At 38.9% G+C, this 24,043-nt stretch overlaps 1 protein-coding gene across 1 annotated transcript in view; it reads right to left on the bottom strand.

Moving 5' to 3' along the window:
- Positions 1-332: 332 nt before the first annotated feature.
- LOC135470224 (WD repeat-containing protein 11-like) overlaps positions 333-24,043 on the bottom strand; it is a 44,393-nt gene continuing 20,682 nt past the window's right edge. The window contains exons 13-30 of the mRNA XM_064749039.1: positions 23,500-23,606; positions 21,812-21,884; positions 20,742-20,850; positions 18,050-18,177; positions 16,147-16,273; positions 15,464-15,570; positions 13,297-13,411; positions 12,719-12,887; positions 10,739-10,907; positions 9,833-9,898; positions 8,337-8,421; positions 7,597-7,785; positions 6,266-6,432; positions 4,316-4,410; positions 3,920-4,017; positions 2,969-3,049; positions 1,634-1,778; positions 333-675 (exon numbers count right to left, since the gene is read on the bottom strand). Coding sequence (XP_064605109.1) covers positions 533-675; positions 1,634-1,778; positions 2,969-3,049; positions 3,920-4,017; positions 4,316-4,410; positions 6,266-6,432; positions 7,597-7,785; positions 8,337-8,421; positions 9,833-9,898; positions 10,739-10,907; positions 12,719-12,887; positions 13,297-13,411; positions 15,464-15,570; positions 16,147-16,273; positions 18,050-18,177; positions 20,742-20,850; positions 21,812-21,884; positions 23,500-23,606 — 2,173 coding nt within the window. The 3' untranslated portion in view covers positions 333-532. The remainder of the gene's footprint in view (positions 676-1,633; positions 1,779-2,968; positions 3,050-3,919; positions 4,018-4,315; positions 4,411-6,265; positions 6,433-7,596; positions 7,786-8,336; positions 8,422-9,832; positions 9,899-10,738; positions 10,908-12,718; positions 12,888-13,296; positions 13,412-15,463; positions 15,571-16,146; positions 16,274-18,049; positions 18,178-20,741; positions 20,851-21,811; positions 21,885-23,499; positions 23,607-24,043) is intronic.

The following is a 24,043-nucleotide window of genomic DNA, read 5'->3' on the forward strand; positions in this document are numbered from 1 at the left end:
CCCAGGTGTGCTGTTCGTGAAGTCAATAGATTATTATTAATACATTTGACAGATGAATTCTCCAAGCAGACTGGCAGCCATCACAGACATGAGAAGGAGGAGAAAATTATACTTGTATGGAAATGTACCCAAACCCTACGGATGTTATCTGATAAATGGGGACACATTAAAATACATACTAGGTAATTACATTTAACCAGAGTAACACAGAGTATTAATAGGTGCGTAGTTGGTGCACAACTCACCAGCTAGGTCTAACCAAGCACAAAACAGCAGCTTGCTTCATAGATATATAATAATAATAATAATAATAACTATAAAAGTATCTCCCAACCAACACTTTTAACTTTTCTTATATCATAACCATAAAACTCTGTATAAATTCCCCCCCACGGTTGTCCATGACTAGTCACACTTGAAAATGCTCAGCGTTACAACTACACGAAACTGTGTTGAAAAACTGTCCAAATACTCAACTCAGCATGTGTCCAGACACTGTCCAAATATACATCATGTACACATGTAGCAGATATTATCCAAAGAGAATTTCCACTTCCTTCAGAAACTGAGCGCCTTTGTCTCCAGCCAGCTCACAGTAGTATTCAGCTGCTTTCCTGTGTCGCAGATTAGTGAGGTAGCGGGCGTACTCCAGGTAAACTGCTTCAAACAGTGGTGCTAAAAAAGTGACGTAAAGATGTGCTGACAAGTCGAAAACATTGTTTCAGAGACACAGGAAAAACACTTGTGCTGACAGGTTGAAAACAGTGTTGTAGAGACATGGGGAAGAGAGTAGTGCGGATGGGTTGAAAACAGTGTTGTAGAGACACGGGGAAGAGAGTAGTGCTGACGGGCTGAAAACAGTGTTGTTGAGACATGGGGAAGAGAGTAGTGCTGACAGGTTGAAAACAGAGTTATAGAAACAGGGGGAAGAGAGTAGTACTGACAGATTGAAAACAGTGTTGTAGAGACATGGGAAAAGAGTAGTGCTGACAGATGGAAAACAGTGTTGTAGTGACATGGGAAAGAGAATAGTGCTGACAGGTTGAAAACAGTGTTTTAGAGATATGGAGAAGGGAGTAGTGCTGACGGGTTGAAAACAGTGTTGTACAGACATTAGGAAGAGAGTATTGCTGACGAGTTGAAAACAGTGTTGTTGAGACATGGGAAGAGAGTAGTGCTGACAGATGGAAAACAGTGTTGTAGAGACATGGGGAAGAGAATAGTGCTGACGGTTGAAAACTGTTTTATAGACATGGAGAAGAGAATAGTGCTGACGGGTTGAAAACAGTGTTGTACAGACATTAGGAAGAGAGTATTGCTGACGAGATGAAAACAGTGTTGTACAGATGGTTAATACTAATTTGAAGAATTGCAACAATAGCAGCACTGTAGCAGGGAAAATACAGTAGTTGGGGAAATAAAACAAAAAAATCCAAGAAAATAAATATCCAATTACATAAGCTAAATACGTACATGTATGGGGGTAGATGGCAAAGACAAAAGAGTGCAAATGTACCCATTTACTAGTCATTACTACCTGGTTATTTAACCACATAATTTGTCAATTAAACAGAACTGCAATGCACTGAATACTCAGTGCCAATACATCTTATTACTCCCAAACTACACTTACAAGTTTCCTCAGTCTTCTCTAACAGTCCAAACTCCATGCAGGCTTCCAGAAAGCAGACGGCTCTGTCAAAATGTCTCATCCCGTACAACATCTCCACAACCTTGAGGAACTGACCCAAGGACAACATGACCAACACAGCCTTACTCTGTGAATGTAGAATGCGGAGATCAACGATGGACTGGATGGTAAAGGCATCGATATATGCAACAAGAATCAGAGGTGTAGCAAGGCTACAAGTGGCGTAGCCCTGCGATATATGCATGTAGAGATGTAGCAGAACTACATATAGTGTAGCAGAACTACATGTAGTGTAGCATCCCAAAAACAAAAGTTTCAGAACCTCAAGACAATCTCGTCGGTTAACACGCTAGCGCAGCGTAATGACCCAGAAGCCTCTCACCAATGCAGTCGCTGTGAGTTCAAGACCAGCTCATGCTGGCTTCCTCTCCGGCCATATGTGGGAAGGTCTGCCAGCAGCCTGCGGATGGTCGTGGGTTTCCTCCTGGCTCTGCTCGGTTTCCACCCACCATAATGCTGGCCGCCGTCGTATAAGTGAAATATTCTTGAGTACAACGTAAAACAGCAATCATGAAGATCTGTTGAAAACTGATAACAATTGACCCAAACATAAAGCCTTACTCTGAGGCTACATATACATTTGTGAAGTGAACGTGAGCACGCCAAGTCCAGAACATGGTAGTTTTTACCAAAACAGAAAAATCAAGTACCGTTTCAAGTTTCATGAACGTATCATGAAAACCTGGACAACAGCTGACCCAAACAAAAAAGCTTACTTCGTACCGGTGAACTAAAAATGCAAATATCCCTATTTAGTCATAATGCTTAAATCCACAAATTTTGTTCACCATTTCCACCAATTTTCATATAGACAATGTGAAAACTGTTGAAATATTTGACCCAAACATAAAACATTACACTGGCCTACAAAACTGAACAGTCTAAAAAACCTAACAATTTGAATACAAATGCAAACATCCCAAATTTATAATCAAAATCAGCAAATGTTCAAATTATGTTCATCATTCCAACCAAGTTTCATAAAGGTGATGTGAAAACTGAAACTAGCAGACCCAAACAAAAGCTGTTACTCAACTGACCCAATCAAAAAAGCTGACTCTGACTCTGACACCGACGGACCTTTTCTCCCACACTCAAAATACCTTGCCTTACTTCGTCACAGTGAGCTAAAAACTGGCTTCTTGTAAATAAAATGACTTCTGAAGTTAGGACAATGAACTTATAAACTTAATGCAGTGAAAAGAAACACAAACTATGTTCTAAAGCTATCAGAATTCCGCTGGTGCTCAGACTGACCTTTTGGTTGGCATGAGGCCCACACAGATGATCTGCCCACCTCTTCATCACCTCACTATATTCTGAGAACTGCAAGCTGGCCTGAGAAGACAAAATGAGCACATGAAAATTGTTATTCTGTAGTCTAACAATGCATAATGAGCTCTTGAGAACTTTTTATGTGATCTGACCACAAAACTATCTGCACAAGAGAACTGTTATTCTTTGTCTTAACAGCACAAAGTCTGTACCATTACATGAGAACTATTATTCTGTGTCAAAAACAGCACAAAGTCTGTACTGCTACATGAGAACAGTTATTCTGTGTCAAAAACAGCACAAAGTCTTTACTGCTACATGAGAACAGTTATTCTGTGTCAAAAACAGCAGAAAGTCTTTACTGCTACATGAGAACAGTTATTTTGTGTAAAAAAAAACAGGACAAAGTCTGTACAGCTACATGAGAACAGTTATTCTGTGTGAAGAACAGCACCAAATCTCTACTGCTACAGGAGAATAGTTAATGTGTGCATTAACAGCACAAAGTCTATATCGTTACATGAGAATAGTTATTCTGTGTCAAAAACAGCACAAAATCTGTACTGCTACATGAGAACAGTTATTCTGTGTCAAAAACAGCAGAAAGTCTTTACTGCTACATGAGAACTATTATTCTGTGTCAAAAACAGCACAAAGTCTGTACTGCTACATGAGAACAGTTATTCTGTGTGAAGAACAGCACCAAATCTGTACTGCTACAGGAGAACCGTTAATGTGTGCATTAACAGCACAAAGTCTGTACCGTTACATGAGAACAGTTATTTTGTGTCTTAACAGCACAAAATTTGTACCGCTACATGAGAACTTTTATTCTGTGGCCTGACAACACAACTGTCAATAAAGAAGAGCTGCTATTCTGTGATCTGACAATACAAAACCCTCTAGCCTAGTCGGCATTGTAAACTACATTACCTTAGCGAGCCAGGCTGCCTGATGCCAGACCCCATAAGTCTGGAGATAGCGACAGGCATCTAGTCCCTTGTCTATCAGACACAGCAACTGGACGCCCTCTGCAACAGGAATAGGCCATGTTTACGTTTTACAATAAAGAACACTTAAATGTTAGATAGAGACTGACTAGTGCAGAAGGATATTTCACATGTAAAGTGACAATAAGTTAAATGAGTGGAGGAAAGCAGGGTGCCTGGAGCAAACCATGGACCTTTGGCAAGTAACTGAAACACTTTTGTAAGAACGTACAGATTTTCACTGGAAGAATAAACTCAATGTGTATGCCACTACCTTGGTTATGGCCTAATGATTTGAACTGAACTGGAAATGGGACAGTGTTTATTAGTAGAAATTTACCAGAGAGGCGACCATTAGCGATGAGGTTGGTGGCGACCAGTTTGATAGTGCTCTGCGAGGCTCCTGATGAACGAATACTGGCGACCAGGCAGGCTCTGTAAACAGAAAAGTCCACAAAGCATAAGAGAGTATTTCAAAAGCAGGATCATACCATACAACATAGGGAGTTCTCTTGAACTGTCTTACTCAGAATCTAGAGTAGCTATATTCGAAATAAAATTTCATCTGTCATGAAATTATTCATTTTGCCTTTAGAGAGTTCTGTGGATCATACAAAAGTTCTTTCAGTTTTTTTCGTTCAACCGCAGGATAATATTCTACAGGTTTAATGTAAGTTTCAGCAGAAAACATAATGTTTTTTACCCTTTTTTTGTCTCTATTTGATTTTCTCAGGCTGATACCAGACCCGTCTGCTATGCCTCTTCAAGACATATCAAACATTTGAAAACAGTAAGCCATTAACATTGCTTGGAAAAACTGTGCAGTTTCACTTCGGCGTTACAATAAAAAACGTTATCCTCAAAAGATGACATTAATATAACCTGAGCTGCACATCAGTGAGTTCAGGCATTAAGGAGTGCCATACAAAATTCAGTCAACTGCCTTAGACTAGGCATATGCATGGTAGTGACACTATGATGTAGCGCAGCATCTTTATGGCAGAAAGGATATGATTTGGTTATATTTATAAAGGATATACGACGAGTGACCCATTATATCAGTTTCATTATTAAACGGTGGCGAGGAACACAGGAAAATTACATCACGAGTTTAAATAAATTTGATATAATGGGTCATGAATTGATGTAATTTGTTGCTCGCCAAAGGCTCAGAACAAATGAAAATTAGATCACGAGTTTAATAAATCTGATATAATGGATCAAGAATTGCATATCCTATTTATCCCATAAACTATTCTGAATGGATTTAGGTGGTTAATAGAGAAGATAACGTTTGTTTGTTTTGACAAGTATGTAAATGAGATGCGTATTGATATTGATATATGTGAAACGGTTGGAGCCGAACCACACATTTAACTACACAGCAGTTTTTGAAAACATTGAAGAAGTCCATGATTTCTGGGAACAGAAAACATACCACAGTCCTTTAGTGTGCTATAAAATGACGTGCTTTGATTTTTTTTTCTCAAAAATGTCGGCATTCATAACTGTTCATTTATGGAAACATTTGGCTCCAAAATTGTAACCTAAATATAGGTCGTATCTCAATGACGTCACGTGATGACATTTAGGGTGCGCGAAGTGGTGATGTTGAAATCATACTAAACAGAATATTTAAATTTACGCTTTTAATGTGAATAATTCACTCAAAACTTATTTGCTGATCTTACTAACCACCACGGAGCTTGGAGAATGCATCAAAACAGTGCCAAACAATCAAGAATATTTTACTCATATGACAGGGGTTAGTTTTATGGCTAGAGAATCTCACCAATGCGGTCGCTGTGAGTTCAAGTCTAGCTTCCTCTCCAGCTGTATGTGGGAAGGTCTGACAGCAACCTGTGGATGGTCCTGGGTTGCCTCCCACCACAACGCTGGCCATCATGGTATAAATGAAATATTCTTGAGTATGGTGTGAAACATCAATCAAACAAATAAATATGGATGCAGAAAACCACTGACCTTTGGCAAGTCTCTGACAAAACTTTGCCCTGTGTGACGTACAGAGGTGCACAATATATTGGTGGAAGATAGCTGGGCTTCAACAAACGGAAGACTAGCAAAGGCTGGGTCACACGAGTGTCGTCAACTGATTGTTTTCACTGCGCCTCTACTGATTCATTGAGAATCTACAAATTCCCCGTTCAAGGTTAGGATTGAACTCACACTTCACTAATCATACATCAATACACATTTGGTTCAGGACAACCTAGTTACACACAGACATGGTTTCCCAATCATATCAAGGCGTATTCCTATGCACACTTACAAAAGCGAGTCGACATAGTAGCTGTCATTCTCAGACTCCGTCTCTAACAGCAGCTGTACAGCACGGTCGGTCTGACCCAGAAGAATGTAGTTCTCTGCGCACTTCTTGGTGTGTTCATACGTCGCTCGTTTACTGTCGTGTAGGGCCACGCGATCCAACTGATACTTCTGATAATGACAGCAATATACATCCTGATGAAATCTTCAAATACAACATAACAGCTAAACACACTTTACAAAGTACAAGTCATGACAAAACTAACCAGTAACTTGCCTGTGGTATATGTTTAACAATTTTACGCACTCGGAGGATAAGTCCCCTAATTCTTCTAATTTTTGGGATACCTGGTCTGCTCTTTTCAGCCAATATACATGTAACTGCAACAGGGATATTTACTTTCCTTTCTCTAATGAACAACTTTTTCATATCTTCACTTTTCCATACAGCTGGAAAAAAAAATGTAATATTCCGGTTTCAACATTCCTAATATTTGTCCCAAAAATAAAAAGAATTAGTTGTAAAAAGCCTGCAACCTACAGGTGCCATTGATAATCTGGTTCATACTGTACACAGAATTAAAACTTCATTAAGTTTTAGTCTATGACTGCTATTTTTTTCTTTTTGTCTCTGTAGCAAAACTGACAAATGACTACTGTAATTCTTGAACCTTTTTGCAGGTTAGCAAGGTGTTTAATCAAGCATATTCTGGGGGCATTATTATGTGTGAACTGATAAAACTAGACTTTCTCTGAAGCCCTGAAATTGGCCAACACAACGAATGCCGATTTGCCTCAAAAATTGAAGTGCAACGGTGCATAAATCACATTAATAGTTGCTCTTTAATATGTGAAAAGGTTGAGGAATTAGGGTATGGGCATTTTTTTTATTATTAAAAAGATGGACAGTCCAAAATTATCTGTGAAATTCACTGCCATACATTTACAAGACTCAAGCCAAGTACCTAACTAACATACACATACAAGGTGTCATGACTTCCTCTGACGTAAAGCATATCTCTACAATATGAGATCTTTATTGATACTCAGTGAATTTACCTAGTTATGAAGTGGTATATTATAAAGGATATCAATCAACGAGACTACCAGCTGTTCTTTTCAAATACAGTTGCACAACAAGCATCGTCTTCTATTTACAAACTTTACAAAAAGTCTGATTTCAAAGTATGTGTTGGATAGGATAAACCGATTATTTTTTTTCTTCTTAGCTTTACAAAAAAGTACTTATAAATTACTTTCTATTACACTTATGTCAGTTCCTTACCGCTTTGCTCTGGCTAATTCATATGTGTGAGACTTTGTACAAGAACAAACCTGGAATGATTCTTTATCACAAAGCACATCGTAACATCTCTCTAACGGTTGGTCCCTGAACTCTTCACTGATGGAGGAAGACTGTGGAGTATCTTTCTCCAAATCAAGCTCAGATGTCTCCTTTCCGGGTGTGCCAGGTACGAACACATCCGAACTGGACTCCGTTTGAGAGGAGACTCGACTTGGAGGCTGTAAAGATCAAAGAGAAAAAGATAAATAACTTTATAAAGTTATATATAGTAAAAATAAATTTTGACAACAGCTACAGCACTGGCAACACTTTTACTGCACGTTAATCTAAATGACCTAAAATCTTCGTTCACGCATAACTTTCTCATTTTCCCTGATGCGGAGAGTCTTCCTGACTTCAGAAAGGTCCTTTAAAATTTGCTTCTCCTACCGGAACAATGTGACGATATTTTATGACACTTTATATATAATAAATGCATTTTTGGGGTGTAATATTCAGTCATTTTAATTGGGTACATTTACATTTTGTCTGAACATTTACACAAAAGTACACACTCGATACAATCACTGAGATGTGCGTCAACAGTAACCAGCACTGTCAACATAACAGTCGTTTACTTGAAGTTAAAATGCTGTAATCAAGAACTGTTTACTTAGATGATGGTGGTCATCCTTATGGATGGAGGGAGCTATCAGAGATCACAAATGAACACAAATTTTGATCATTAGCTTGTATTGTGGTATGTTTGTCAGTGCCTGCGTAAACTGACCTTACTGATTGGAGAAATCTTATTGGTCCTCAGGTAATGGAGGGCAACGGTCCAAAAATGTGTCTCAGACTCATCCCCAAACAACCTTAAACAACAGAGTACATACTGATTAATAGTCCTATAACACTAGACCAAATGTACACATCCATCGATACAGTGTGATACAGCTCTAAGTTGTTGCACACCTGAGATATCACTGTTCAATGTACACAAAATCGCCTACACTGAGACAACCAAAAGCACTGCTCATGTTATCAGTTTTATCCAATCAGGTTCCAAAAGCACTGCTCATGTTATCAGTTTTATCCAACCAGGTGCCAAAAGCACTGCTCATGTTATCAGTTTTATCCAACCAGGTTCCAAAAGCACTGCTCATGTTATCAGTTTTATCCAATCAGGTTCCAAAAGCACTGCTCATGTTATCAGTTTTATCCAATCAGGTTCCAAAAGCACTGCTCATGTTATCAGTTTTATCCAACCAGGTGCCAAAAGCACTGCTCATGTTATCAGTTTTATCCAACCAGGTGCCAAAAGCACTGCTCATGTTATCAGTTTTATCCAATCAGGTGCCAAAAGCACCATTCATGTTATCGGTTTTATCCAATCAGGTGCCAAAAACACTGTTCATGTTATCAGTTTTATCCAATCAGATGCCAAAAGCACTGCTCATGTTATCAGTTTTATCCAATCAGGTTCCAAAAGCACTGCTCATGTTATCAGTTTTATCCAATCAGGTTCCAAAAGCACTGCTCATGTTATCAGTTTTATCCAATCAGGTTCCAAAAGCACTGCTCATGTTATCAGTTTTATCCAACCAGGTGCCAAAAGCACTGCTCATGTTATCAGTTTTATCCAACCAGGTGCCAAAAGCACTGCTCATGTTATCAGTTTTATCCAATCAGGTGCCAAAAGCACCATTCATGTTATCAGTTTTATCCAATCAGATGCCAAAAGCACTGCCTGTGTTATTAGTTTTATCCAATCAGATGCCAAAAGCACTGCTTGTGTTATCAGTTTTATCCAATCAAGTGGGAGCTATTTCTATGACCTGAGGACACAGCAGTTTCTGCTTACCTGAACCCTGTTCTGCCTTTCTTATGTAAACCATATGTAAGTCGGGTAAGAGTGACATGACATCGTATTTCTGAATGCTCTCTAAACATGGCACATACGATGGCCTCGTAAGAATGTCTGTGAAAATTCAGGTCTGTTTTCCCCTCTTTCTAAATAACTTCAGCCTCAGGAGCACAAAGCCATTTTAAACTTAAGTCAGATGGAGGACTTAGCCAGAATTCTAAGTGTTTAAGTAGTATTAAAGTAAAAATTCTTTGGGTAAGTTACAATTTTAGCGCAGTAAAAGTAAGTGCAAATTACTACAACAATATCCCTTGACTGACTATGGGTTAGAGGTGAAATAAAGATATATAAGACGGCTTGTGCAAAATCAGTATGCAGACAGAAACGCGAGCAAATAGCAGAAGAAGCTGAGTACCTACCTGGCTACTAACAGACATCTGTGAGCTGTGCCAAACTTACAGACAGGAAGGTAATCCGACAACTCACTGAAACATGGCAGACAGGTGGGAAATTAATGAACGCAAAAAGTGATCAAATTAACCACAGTAATTATATACACGTGGCTTGCTTTTCTTATTTATAAAGCCAAACCGCTTTCCACCAAAACCATATCCCATTAACATTATTCCTTTTATTCCAAGCTTCTACTGGAGATTAGGTAAACAAATCCAGATTTAAATCAAATTTTTTTCAAGAATTGCTCAAAATAATGTCTGTCAGTAAATATCAGATATACTTCGGAGGTTTGAAAAAGTTATAATGTGACCCGCTACATAAATGTCACAAACTGTCTCACCTATATGTATACTTAATGGTAACATGTGCACGGATGAGGCTGACATTTTGTGAAAGGTAATTATTTGGGCTATTCCAAAACAGCAAAAATTTGATTCACTTTGATTTAATTTTTATTTTTGTTTTAATGAAATTCTATCTTTTTCTTTAAACATCTCCATTTTCCTTTCGCATATACAACAAACACTGTTATGTAAAGCTTTCTCCTAAGAAAATGTTATTTTCTTTCTTTAAGAGTTATTAATTTGATTGTTGATCATGTCAATAGAACTCTGGGATATTTCTCTCACATGAGGAGAAAGTTAGTCTTATGGGTGGAGTAAAACAAAACAGGCCTTGAAGGAAACCACTGCACCCTGACAGGCACTTAACAAATATCCCGACACAAAGCTGCAGCCAAGTATGTGAGATTTTTCTTATTGGCTAGAAAGACGTAATTGATCTCTTCAGGTTTTGTTTTAGTTTATATCTGTCCACAAGCTACATGTAAAAAGCTGAAAACCACAGTGTATATGTGTATGCGAACTCACTGATCCAGCACTTCCAGCTGTTGGTTAATGCTTTTCTCCAGCTCTGCATCACTCTCTTCCATTCCCTCCAGCTTCAGGGAAAACTCTGTTTTCCAAGGTTGGTGCTGCAGGAGACATTTCAACAACAACGCTGCCTTGGATGAGAGCAGGTGTGGGCAAAATACCGGTTCTGGTAAAAGGAAGAAATATATATATATAAATAATACACTGAATTATGGCATATTTGTATGACATAGTTAATGTACAAATGGCATAGTTAATGTACAAATGACATAGTTAATGTACAAAATGTACGTACAGACTTTCATCATGTTTTTCTAATACGAAAAAGCAAAATGGCAGTGTGAGGCTGAACTATAAATGAAAACTCTTTTCTAAATATGTAACGATTATTAGAAATTTATTAATTTCACGAGTTTTGAGATAGGATGTTACTACACCAGAGTGATGCCCTTTGTGATGTGACTTTGTTTCTTTACAAGACGGTGAGGTCAATCTGACACTCCTTGGCTGAGGTGGTATACAGCACATGCATACACACAACTAATTTTATTTATTTGATTGGTGTTTTACGCCGTACTCAAGAATATTTCACTTATACGACGACGGCCAGCATTATGGTGGGTGGAAACCGGGCACAGCCTGAGGGAAACCCACGACCATCCGCAGGTTGCTGGCAGACCTTCCCACTTACGACAACTAATTAAAGTTAGATCAATCATTTGAATTATATTCTTGCATGAGTTTGGGTGTCAAATATTGCAAAAATATTATCTTGAAAGTTTCAAACACTGTGTACTCTACATTTATTTGTTCTTTCTATAATATGCCCTTCTCTAAATTTACATGTACGTGTACTTTTGTCTGTAGTGAAATTCAATACACCTGGCAGTTCCCTCTCCTCCACAGCTGCTGAGACACTGATCAGCCTGACACACCTGTAATCAGCATAACTCACCTGGCAGGTCCCTCTCCTCCACAGCTGCTGAGACAGTCATCAGTCTGACATACCTGTAATCAGCATAACTCACCTGGCAGGTCTCTCTCCTCCACAGCTGATGAGACAGTCATCAGCCTGACACACCTGTAATCAGCATAACTCACCTGGCAGGTCTCTCTCCTCCACAGCTGCTGAGACAGTCATCAGCCTGACACACCTGTAATCAGCATAACTCACCTGGCAGGTCTCTCTCCTCCACAGCTGCTGAGACAGTCATCAGCCTGACACATCTGTAATCAGCATAACTCACCTGGCAGGTCCCTCTCCTCCACAGCTGATGAGACAGTCATCAGCCTGACACACCTGTAATCAGCATAACTCACCTGGCAGGTCCCTCTCCTCCACAGCTGCTGAGACAGTCATCAGTCTGACACACCTGTAATCAGCATAACTCACCTGGCAGGTCTCTCTCCTCCACAGCTGCTGAGACAGTCATCAGCCTGACACACCTGTAATCAGCATAACTCACCTGGCAGGTCTCTCTCCTCCACAGCTGCTGAGGCAGTCATCAGCCTGACACACCTGTAATCAGCATAACTCACCTGGCAGGTCTCTCTCCTCCACAGCTGCTGGGACAGTCATCAGCCTGACACACCTGTAATCAGCATAACTCACCTGGCAGGTCTCTCTCCTCCACAGCTGCTGAGACAGTCATCAGCCTGACACACCTGTAATCAGCATAACTCACCTGGCAGGTCCCTCTCCTCCACAGCTGATGAGACAGTGATCAGCCTGACATACCTGTAATCAGCATAACTCACCTGGCAGGTCCCTCTTCTCTACAGCTGCTGAAACAGTGATCAGCTTGACACACCTGTAATCAGCATAACTCACCTGGCAGGTCCCTCTTCTCTACAGCTGCTGAAACAGTGATCAGCCTTACACACCTGTAATCAGCATAACTCACCTGGCAGGTCCCTCTCCTCTACAGCTGCTGAAACAGTGATCAGCTTGACACACCTGTAATCAGCATAACTCACCTGGCAGGTCTCTCTCCTCTACAGCTGCTGAGGCAGTGGTCAGTTTAAGATCCATCACACGAACACACCCATCCTCTGTGGTTATGACTGGTTTGTCAGAGCATGACCACTCAGCATCAATAATACGAGACATCTCCTTTGGAGTCTTAATGCTATACAGACTTTTACCCTATAAGACAAAACACATGCTAGTATTTCAATAAAAATTCACTTTGTCATACAATAGCATATTGCATTATAACCTTAACATAGCAAAAACCATGTTACACTTTTACTATGTTTACCCAAAAACCCTTTTACCCTAACACAGAGAAAACAAATTTTCCCTTGTTCAGGCAAAAACCCTTTTACCCTAACACAGAGAAAACAAAACATATTACAAACTCAGCCAAGGGGGCCAAACATCCTATTGTTATATAACTATAAAAGCAGATTCCCCTAGTTTTGATTCACATGTCAGGACAAAAATATGAGTCCTGTTTGGAGCACAGTCCTGCTAGTTTTGAACCCGATTCTCCAATCAATAGCGACTGATGGTCGAGTAGATTAACTACACCGAGCATGATAACTTTGCCCACCTCTACAGCATCCCAGATCTCCAGCCCACTACTGAACATGGCCAGGAATCTCATGTTACCCCGACCTGGGGCAAACCGGATCTTCTTCACCCAGCCACGGTTTGTTGGGAAATATCTAGGTGATGAAACGAAGAGATATTTGACATATAATATAATTAACAATTAATTTCATATCCCAAAACTGAAAGTAATGATGTTCATTACAGGACATAAAGTCAGTACACAAACCTTGAACAAAATATGAGCATACCATTAGTGACTCATGGAAAGTCCAATTAGTCACATGGCTACTCAGTGACTCAAGGAAAGTCCAATTAGTCACATGGCTACTCAGTGACTCAAGGAAAGTCCAATTAGTCACAAGGCTACTCAGTGACTCAAGGAAAGTCCAATTAGTCACATGGCTACTCAGTGACTCAAGGAAAGTCCAATTAGTCACATGGCTACTCAGTGACTCAAGGAAAGTCCAATTAGTCACATGGCTACTCAGTGACTCAAGGAAAGTCCAATTAGTCACATGGCTACTCAGTGACCCAAGGAAAGTCCAATTAGTCACATGGCTACTCAGTGACTCAAGGAAAGTCCAATTAGTCACATGGCTACTCAGTGACTCAAGGAAAGTCCAATTAGTCACATGGCCACTCAGTGACTCAAGGAAAGTCCAATTAGTCACATGGCTACTCAGTGACTCAAGGAAAGTCCAATTAGTCACATGGCTACTCAGTGACCCAAGGAAAGTCCAATTAGTCACATGGCCACTCAGTGACTCAAGGAAAGTCCAATTAGTCACATGGCTACTCAGTGACTCAAGGAAAGTCCAATTAGTCACATGGCCACTCAGTGACTCAAGGAAAGTCCAATTAGTCACATGGCTACTCAGTGACTCAAGGAAAGTCCAATTAGTCACATGGCTACTCAGTGACCCAAGGAAAGTCCAATTAGTCACATGGCCACTCAGTGACTCAAGGAAAGTCCAATTAGTCACATGGCTACTCAGTGACTCAAGGAAAGTCCAATTAGTCACATGGCCACTCAGTGACTCAAGGAAAGTCCAATTAGTCACATGGCTACTCAGTGACTCAAGGAAAGTCCAATTAGTCACATGGCTACTCAGTGACCCAAGGAAAGTCCAATTAGTCACATGGCCACTCAGTGACTCAAGGAAAGTCCAATTAGTCACATGGCTACTCAGTGACTCAAGGAAAGTCCAATTAGTCACATGGCCACTCAGTGACTCAAGGAAAGTCCAATTAGTCACATGGCTACTCAGTGACTCAAGGAAAGTCCAATTAGTCACATGGCTACTCAGTGACCCAAGGAAAGTCCAATTAGTCACATGGCTACTCAGTGACTCAAGGAAAGTCCAATTAGTCACATGGCTACTCAGTGACTCAAGGAAAGTCCAATTAGTCACATGGCTACTCAGTGACTCAAGAAAAGTCTAAAGAAGTTACAGGGCCACTCAGTGACTCCTGAGTAAAATTAGTTACACAGTGACTCAAGAAAAGTCAAAATAGTTACACAATTACTCAGTGACTCTTGCAAAGTCAAATTAGTTACTTAATTACTAAGTGACTCATGGAAAGCCAAACAAGATACATGGCTTCTCAGTGACTCAAGAAAAGTCAAATTAGTTACACATTCACTCGGTAACTCATGGAAAGCCAAATTAGTTTCACAGCTACTCACTGACAAGATATGTGGTTAGTATCCCTCATACTGGGCTTGACCCTATCACCCTATATAAAGGTTAATGACCCCATAAATTTCCATATCCTGTCACTGAGTAACTGTGTAACTAATCTATCTCACAGAAGATCCATCAATACGGAGCGGAAGACAAATTTTATCAGTTTTGACAGCCACACAAAGGGAGGTAACTTTCTCTGCATTCGCCAATGACACAGGCTGCAAGATTCAGAAATATACAAGGTGAAGCTGCACTAAAACGGTCACTGGTTTTACTATTTATTTACATTTATTTATTTGATTGAGGTTTTACGCTGTACTTAATGATATTTGACTGATACGACAGCGGCCAGAATCACGGTAGGAGGAAAGCAGGCAGAGCCCGGGAGGACACCCACGATCATCCGCAGGTTGCTCACTACTTATTTACATATTGGTCACTGTAATACTTTTGATTTTGTTTATTCAGGCTACTTACTTTGACTTTTTATTTTTCAGGTCCCAAATATTAATGTGTCCTTCAACATCTCCAAAGATGATCTGGTCACCTTTCCAGGCTATACTGTTCACCACAGCCATTCCAGGCTACAACAACAACAACAACACACAGCGATATACCCCTCGTACAAAACAATACCAAATGAGCCAATGAGCACTGTAGGAAATCCTACTCCACTACACTTGAAGTATCTTAGTACATCTGTGTATTAAGGAATTTAGCTTTGAAGAAATAACCGATTTCTAATTTTTTTTTCAGCTGTATAATGGCTATATACGTGTTTAAAACTGCAATGTGTAAATTCACTCATGCATTCTTGTCTTTGTGGATGGTCCAATGAAATTCCAAATGTTTAAATACAAATGTTATGAAAAAAAACAAGAAATAAACCACTATTATGTCACCTTTGGCTAAAGTGTCATTCCTTAATTTGGAATCCCATTCAATTGCTTTTTCAAAAAACTTTTCACAATATCCTAGATACAATGTACATGTCATGTAGCACAGGTGTACCTTGAAAAGAGGTATAAATACAGGATGGAATCTGAAAAAAATGTTTTTGTGTTTCATTTAAGATGAGTTTGTGGTAGTTTGACGTACATGTCGCAAACTACACAAAGGTACAATGAAAGAGAAACCGCCTGATAAATCGCTGGGCTCACCTCTGCCGGTATTTTGCTGCTGTCCGTGATGGTGCTGCCCTCTACAATGAAGTGGTACACCACGGATTCAGAATCTGTGATGATGACATGTTCCTTCGCTGGAGATCTTAGAGCGTTCTTGGAGTCGCTGAAACGGTAGAAAAACTTTTTCATGCAGATACAACTAGTGCACACTGTGAACACATGTTCTGGACTTTAAGGATAACTATAAAAACTGCAAACACCTTTTTGCCCTCTTTTTTATACTAGAAATCAAATATCCTTTAAATTCTAAGATGCAGGTGGGGGGGGCGGGGGGGGGGGGGAAACAGACTGAGCCATGATCTGTCACTCAACACTGGCTTTGTATGGACAACTGTGGTAATTTTCGGCTTTTTATTATCTTAATCTGAATTATTTTCCAATACTTGCTCAAAACTACATATTAATAAATTCATATAAAAGTTTCTCACAACCTGTTATTCCTACTTGCAAAAACCTGGGGCTCTCAATATTTTGGCAAACTGACATCGAACACTGCTTATTTAGAATCAGTTATAGATCTTTTCTAATTATTAAATCTGCAAACTGTACTATGTTAAAAAAAAAAATTATTAAAAAGCAAGCCATGTTCAGTGGTTAAAAAACTTACCTGTTTGACATCTCACTATACAGCAGCATGATTGGATGGAAAAGCGACAGGTGTGAGTAATGATAAAGGGGTTTATGATATATCGGAGCCCTGGATCTACTGTACATGTCTGATAAGAATGGGCTGACAATGTAACAATGTCATGAGCTGCGTTTTAGGGGGTTTAGTTTGTTTGATTGGTGTTTTACGCTGTACTCAAGAATATTTCTCTCATACAATGGTGGCCAGCATTACAGTGGGAGGAAACCGGGCCAAGCCAGGGGGAACCCCAAGATCATCCGCAGGTTGCAGGTGGAACTTTCTATGTAAGACCAAAGAGGAGGCCAGCAGGAGCTGGACTTGAACTCACAGCGATCGCATTAGTGAGAGGGTCGTGGGTCATTATGCTGTGCTAGCATGCTAGCCAGCAGGCCATTGAAGTCCCTTAGAGCCTTTAGTGGAAATGTTAAACTACAACAATATGGTAGAAGTTTCCAAGAATGTTGTCAAACTCTTGCACATCTTCAAACTGAACTCTTCAAACGAGAGCACACAAGTACATGTATACAAAAATGACAATGGCAAAATAAAGGATTCTTTCTCGGTTTCATCACACCATAATGTTTGCTGACATGAGAGTGAAATATTGAGTGCAGTGTAAAACACCAATCAAATACATAATTAATAATAATCAAGCATTCCCTTTCTAAATATGCAAAACTTATTCATGAAGCAAGCTGTGATCAAACTTGATTGAAGTGGCCACAAAATGTACTTTCACACAAAATCAAATTTTATCAAACTTTTAAATTTAAAAAAAAAATTTAATTTTTATCGATTTTATCAAAATAAAAGTAGTTACCGCAAAAAAAATCAACAGCCAATCAGAATCAAGAGTATATATTTACAAACCTTATGGGCTGATCCATAACTTAATATACTTGGGATGGGTGAGTTTTGAATATTTGATGCCAGGCTCCACATAGTGAACCTGCACACAACATTTTATGTAATTCCGAGAGGCAGACAGACAGACAGACAGACAGACAGACAGAAGTAGTATCCCTTGCTTTTGTCGAAGGTTGCGATTAAAATATCACCAAAGACAGTGTCAGAAGCCTGCTCTCTGCCATGCACTGCCCAGACAGACAGATTTTCTGGAAAATCTTCTGCTTTTTACAGCCTGGTTTCAGAAGGCTTGTTAGGGCTTTTGGAAGTGGTAGAGTTCAAATCCAGTGGACAGAAATAATGTTCTAGAAGAAGAGGTTAAATTGAGTTGACCTCGGATTTTACCTCCCAGAGGGGTCAGTGATGGCTGTAATGGCAGGTCCCGGGGGTGCCTCCTGGTTGGTGGGGGGACTCTCGTGTCTCTGTAACAGACGTCTCTTCAGGGTCTTGATGGCATGTGAAGGGGACCACTCCTGTGACAACAATCAGGGTGAATTGAAATGAAACTTTTATTTACAGAGGGTATAAAACTGTCAAATTTGCTTGTCACAGAAGCCCCTCTACAACAACATATGGATAAGCATGGACAGTTTATGCCAAATTTGGATTATTCCATTTGTGAAATTTGAAGAAATTCATTAACACAATAATGACAATGATGTTATAATATCACAATGTGAATTCAAAACATGGCAAGACCTGTGCACTCGGATTGTGGTCAAAATGTGTAAATCGCACAGGTTGCTTTGTTGAGTAGCTCTGTATGGAACAGCCCTGGCATTTCAGGGTGAGGCGTTACTGAAGACTGTGACAACGCAATGTGATATTTTTACAGCTGTTGCAGAGTGTTTGTGAGAAATTTACTGCATCACTGTTGTTGTGGCCTTCAGAATGATGACATGTCGTCCTCATGCTGTTATTCACAGCCTGCACTCAAGTGAAATGGGCTGAATTCTATGTGAAATTCTATGCCATAGACTGCACTCAAGTGAAATGGGCTGAATTCTATGTGAAATTCTATGTCACAGCCTGCACTCAAGTGAAATGGACTGAATTCTATGTGAAATTCTAAGCCACGGACTGCACTCAAGTGAAATGGGCTGAATTCTATGTGAAATTCTGTCATAGACTGCACTCAAGTGAAATGGACTGAATTCTATGTGAAATTCTATGTCGTAGACTGCACTCAAGTGAAATGGGCTGAATTCTATGTGAAATTCTATGTCGTAGACTGCACTCAAGTGAAATGGGCTGAATTCTATGTGAAATTCTATGTCATAGACTGCACTCAAGTGAAATGGGCTGAATTCTATGTGAAATTCTATGTCGTAGACTGCACTCAAGTGAAATGGGCTGCATTCTATGCGAAATTCTATGTCATAGACTGCACTCAAGTGAAATGGGCTGAATTCTATGTGAAATTCTATGTCATAGACTGCACTTGAGTGAAATGGGCTCATTTCAGAGCCATCCTTCTTCTACATACAAATAAACATTTCTGCCACATTACCATTTTGATGGCATCAACGTTTAGTGCCTCCATCTTGTTTGCGCCCCACAGCCCAACATTTTTCACATTATGACATGTGTTAATGTATGTAACACAGTGTGGTAATTAAATCTACTGACATCCATTACTACATTTTATTACATTTTTCACATTATGACATGTGTTCATGTATCTAACATATAGTGTGGTAATTAAATCTACTGACATCCATTACTACATTTTATTACACTTTTCACATTATGACATGTGTTAATGTATCTAACATACAGTGCCATAATTAAATCTACTGACATCCATTACTACATTTTATTGCACTTTTCACATTATGACATGTGTTAATGTATCTAACATACAGTGCCATAATTAAATCTACTGACATCCATTACTACATTTTATTACACTTTTCACATTATGACATGTGTTAATGTATCTAACATACAGTGCCATAATTAAATCTACTGACATCCATTACTACATTTTATTACACTTTTCACATTATGACATGTGTTAATGTATCTAACATATAGTGCCATAATTAAATCTACTGACATCCATTAACTACATAATTATCTTAAAGGTGGAGAAAACATAAAAATGACATAAAGTTCAGATGAAAGAGTGCGAATATTATTCTTAAATGTTTATTCTGATTTTTCCTTAAGGAGAAAAAGACTCTTGTAAATAATTTGTGTATGGCAGGTATTTGGGACCACCTTTTGATATTTATAGTCTTTGTTTAATAATGTCATAAATAAATATTGTTGCACTATCACTGTTCTTTTCAGCTAACAAATGTATTAACCATCAATTTGGATCATATTTATATTTTTAATGTGTTCATAAATATTATCATAATTTAGGTTAAATGCATTTGTTTCGATATAAACAATAAATTTACATTCAAATAAATTTATCAGACAAGCATCATATAACATTATTATTCAACAAAGATATATACCAAAAGTTGGTCCCAAATACCCACCATACAAAAATATTTTCAAATACCCTTTTCTCTTGAAAAAAAAAATCTAAAAAAATATTAAAGATCATATTTGCAAAAAAGTTTTGACACTCTTTCATCTGATTTTGGCATCATTTTTATGTTTTCTTCTCCTTTAAAGCTGTTAATAAATAAATATCAAGAAATATGTCCCACGACTCAAGTTTTGGCATTGATATTTAAAGATACACATAAACCCAAACTGCTCATTTCGCATGTTGTCAGGCATGATGAACATGGTCGTTTACCAACAAACACAAATTAATCTGCCTGATGACATCATGATGTTTGCAACTTGCAAATTAGGTCTATTATTAAAATGATCTAGATATAATCCTAAAACCTCACAGATTTGAAGAGTTTGGAAAATGTATTAGTCCAGTGAAAGGGGCTACATATGAACTTCACAGAAATGACAAGATAGCCTGCTCAGATGAGATAACATTCATCTAACATGTCCTAAACATGTATTATGTCTGTGTCGGATTTTGTTGAGGATTTAGGCCAGTTCCGAGCATCTGACTTACCAGAGCAGTGACTGTAGGGAAGCGTTTGGGCATCTCCCTTAATAACGTCAAAGTCTTCATGTCCCATAGCTCAAATGGCTGGTCCTTAAAACACACTGCAAAGTACTGTCTGTAGCGAAAAAAAAATGTTACATCCACTTAAACATAATCATTTAGAGATCATTTTTATTAAAGACACAAAAGGAATGCAAACTTTGCCAACCGTATGAGAGGTTTAATTCACTACCGGACACTGCTTGTGACCACAGAGGTATTTTCAGCTTCCTATATTTTTGCAGGTCAAATACTCGCACAAATGCAGATCATGAAGAAGTCGGCAAGATGTGCGAGTGCAGATTATTTACATTCCAATAAGAAATCCAGGCTTGACCCCCAACAGTGGCACATTCAGTGGCCATTTGAGGGCACCATGTGACGTCACAATTTAACAAAAGGCTCCCATGAGCTAAGACACTATAACATAGGCCAATGCCTCCGCTGATGACAGACCTGGTCGGGGCACTGGCACCACAGGTGTCTCCTGTAGAGCGAACGAAACGACGTATCAGCTGAAACGGAACACACCCCTGATGTCAACCTGCTGGTTGGTTTTGAACTTGAATCATGGTTCCTATATCTAGACTACTAGTCCTCCTCTGGATGCCAGCTAACATCAGACAGCATGATATTCCATACCAAGCAGGTCAACATAACTATGTGAGATAGAACCATGAGTGAGTGAGTGAGTGCTTGGGGTTTAACGTCGTACTCAACAATTTTTCAGTCATATGACGACGAAGGAATCCTTAGGGTGCATGTACATGTAATGTGCCTCCTTGTTGCAGGACGGATTTCCACCGCTCTTTTATTTAGTGCTGCTTCACTGAGACGACTTACCAAAGGCAAGTAAGCTGCCCCGCCCGAGCCATTATACTGATATGGGTCAACCAGTCGTTGCACTATCCCCTTCATGCTGAACGCCAAGCGAGGAAGTTACAACTTCCTCTTTTAAAGTCTTAGGTGTGACTCGATCAAGGATTGATCCTGGATCTACCAGTCGCGGAACCATGAGTGAAAAATTTGGTACTCACTTTAAACAAGAGACTTTAATGAACTCTATGGGTGATTCTTCTCCCTTGTATTTTCTCACAGGTGTCATTTTACCTGTAAAAGACAATTAAGACTGAAATCAAGACAAGAATCCAGAAGATCACGGCCACGGGATAACGCAGCAATCTTTGAATAATGCAGCAAAAAAACTCGATAACGCAGCAAAAATTTGAAATCAGTTTAAAACTTTTATTTCTGATGTAACAACGTCAAAAAAATTGCTTGATAACTGTACAAAAATCTGATTTATTTATTTATCTGATTGGTGTTTTATGTCCTACTCAAGAATATTTCACTTATACGACGGCGGCCAGCATTATGGTGGGTGGAAACCAGGCAGAGCCCGGGGTAAACCCACGACCATCCGCAGGTTGCTGACAGACCTTCCCACTTACGGCTGGACAACAAATTTGAGCTGAAATAACGGAAAGGAACATGCCAAATTGAATGACTAACATTTTGACTTATTATAAGTCTAAGTCTGCGTTGTGATCCCGGGACAAGGTGCTACATTACTGAGCATTTATTTAGAAGTGAACAAAAAAGCACATACACATATACATGTAATGACGAGAAAAAAAAATAATTTGGGAGAACAAATTGAAAACCTTGTGCACATTTTGAAACTGATAGTATCCATCACAAAACATGTATGTTTCACACGTTTCCTTACTTCATTTATACTCTAGGTTAATTACACAAAAATATACCGTTACTCAGTGCGGTAGCACTGATATGACGGCAGACATATTTAATGATTATGCGTCAAAGCTTGTTGCTGCACCATACCATGTTAACCAAATGCTTATACCCACACCCCGCTTCTCTCGTTATCGAGAATACTTATTAATTTCTTTAGTTGATTGATGTTTATGCTGTACTCAAGAATATTTCACTTGTATGGCCATGGGCAGCAATCTGGTAAACTTATTAAAACTTTCTTAAAATTTCTTTCAAAAATTATTTAAATCCTGACTGTAATGGCATGACAGTAGTGATAAGAAGGATTGCCCTAAATTTGAATAATTTTTTTCAACAAGTCCTTTAATTGCTCACAAGATTACCATTAACACAAACAGGACCATAAACAGACAGGTATAAAATCAAGCTGCCCCTATTGCATTCAAATATTTGTCAAGTTCAGGTATAAAACGGGTATAAATCCCCATATTTATAAAACCATTTATATTTCTCATTTCTCCACTTCATCAAACCCAATTCCCAGACTTTTAAAATTTGGTCAGATTAGTTCCAAATCAAAAGACAAAATCAGTATAAAAAAAAACGGTCACTGTTTAATGACACAAGCAGAAAGAATGAATGAACGAATGAATGATTATGGCTTAAAGCCACATCGGCAATCTTTCAGCCATATCGTGGCGAGAACAAGGTGAAAACAAGAGACAGTTAAGGTTTTCGAAATGATGGTGAGAACATCAAAAATCAAACAAAAAGGTACTGACATGTTTAATATCAGATAAGAAAAAAAAACCAAAATAGTTAAAACTCGAAAACCATCATATTTAAAAATAGTATATCTGGAAAGCTGTATGTATATAACTTTTATCTATAAATATTTCAGACAATTGAAATTTATATTTTATGATATAGGCCAATGGCCTTCAAATATTTTATGACAACATCGCCACAAGCAGAAAGAGCGACCTACCAGACACGACATCCACCAGCATCACCTCATTCTTCACCAGGTTATTTGTTCCCGGGTTAGGGAATGAGAATGACAAGAAGCTGTTCAGGTTCACCCATTCAATACCCCTGTAATTCAAAATATAGCAAAATATAATTTCCAAAACGTAAAAAAAATGACGCAAACAGATACAATTACATGGAGATCCATACCAATGAGGGACATTTGTTATTTCGGGATAAGGGCCACTACACTCGCCACAACAGAGAAGCCGTGATCAAATTAATGACCATTTGCATACAGTGGCCCTGACATTTCTGTTTTTCACGGCCAATAAAACGGCAAGCTTTCAAAGTAACACTTTTTACTCTTTGGCATTCTCACTTTCTCCATTGTTTTCCCCTATAAGTTACTGTAAATGGGGACAGGATTTCCAATGCAGAATTTCAAAGAAACAGATATTTAATGTAGCAAGCATGCTGCCGTTAGGTTAAAACAGACTGTTGAGTGAAAATTAGCACCCAGCTTCCGTGTAATGCGAGATCCCGCAACATTCCTGTTAAAA

Source organism: Liolophura sinensis, chromosome 7 (assembly GCF_032854445.1).
Source record: "Liolophura sinensis isolate JHLJ2023 chromosome 7, CUHK_Ljap_v2, whole genome shotgun sequence".
In the NCBI taxonomy this organism is placed as follows: Eukaryota; Metazoa; Mollusca; class Polyplacophora; order Chitonida; family Chitonidae; genus Liolophura; species Liolophura sinensis.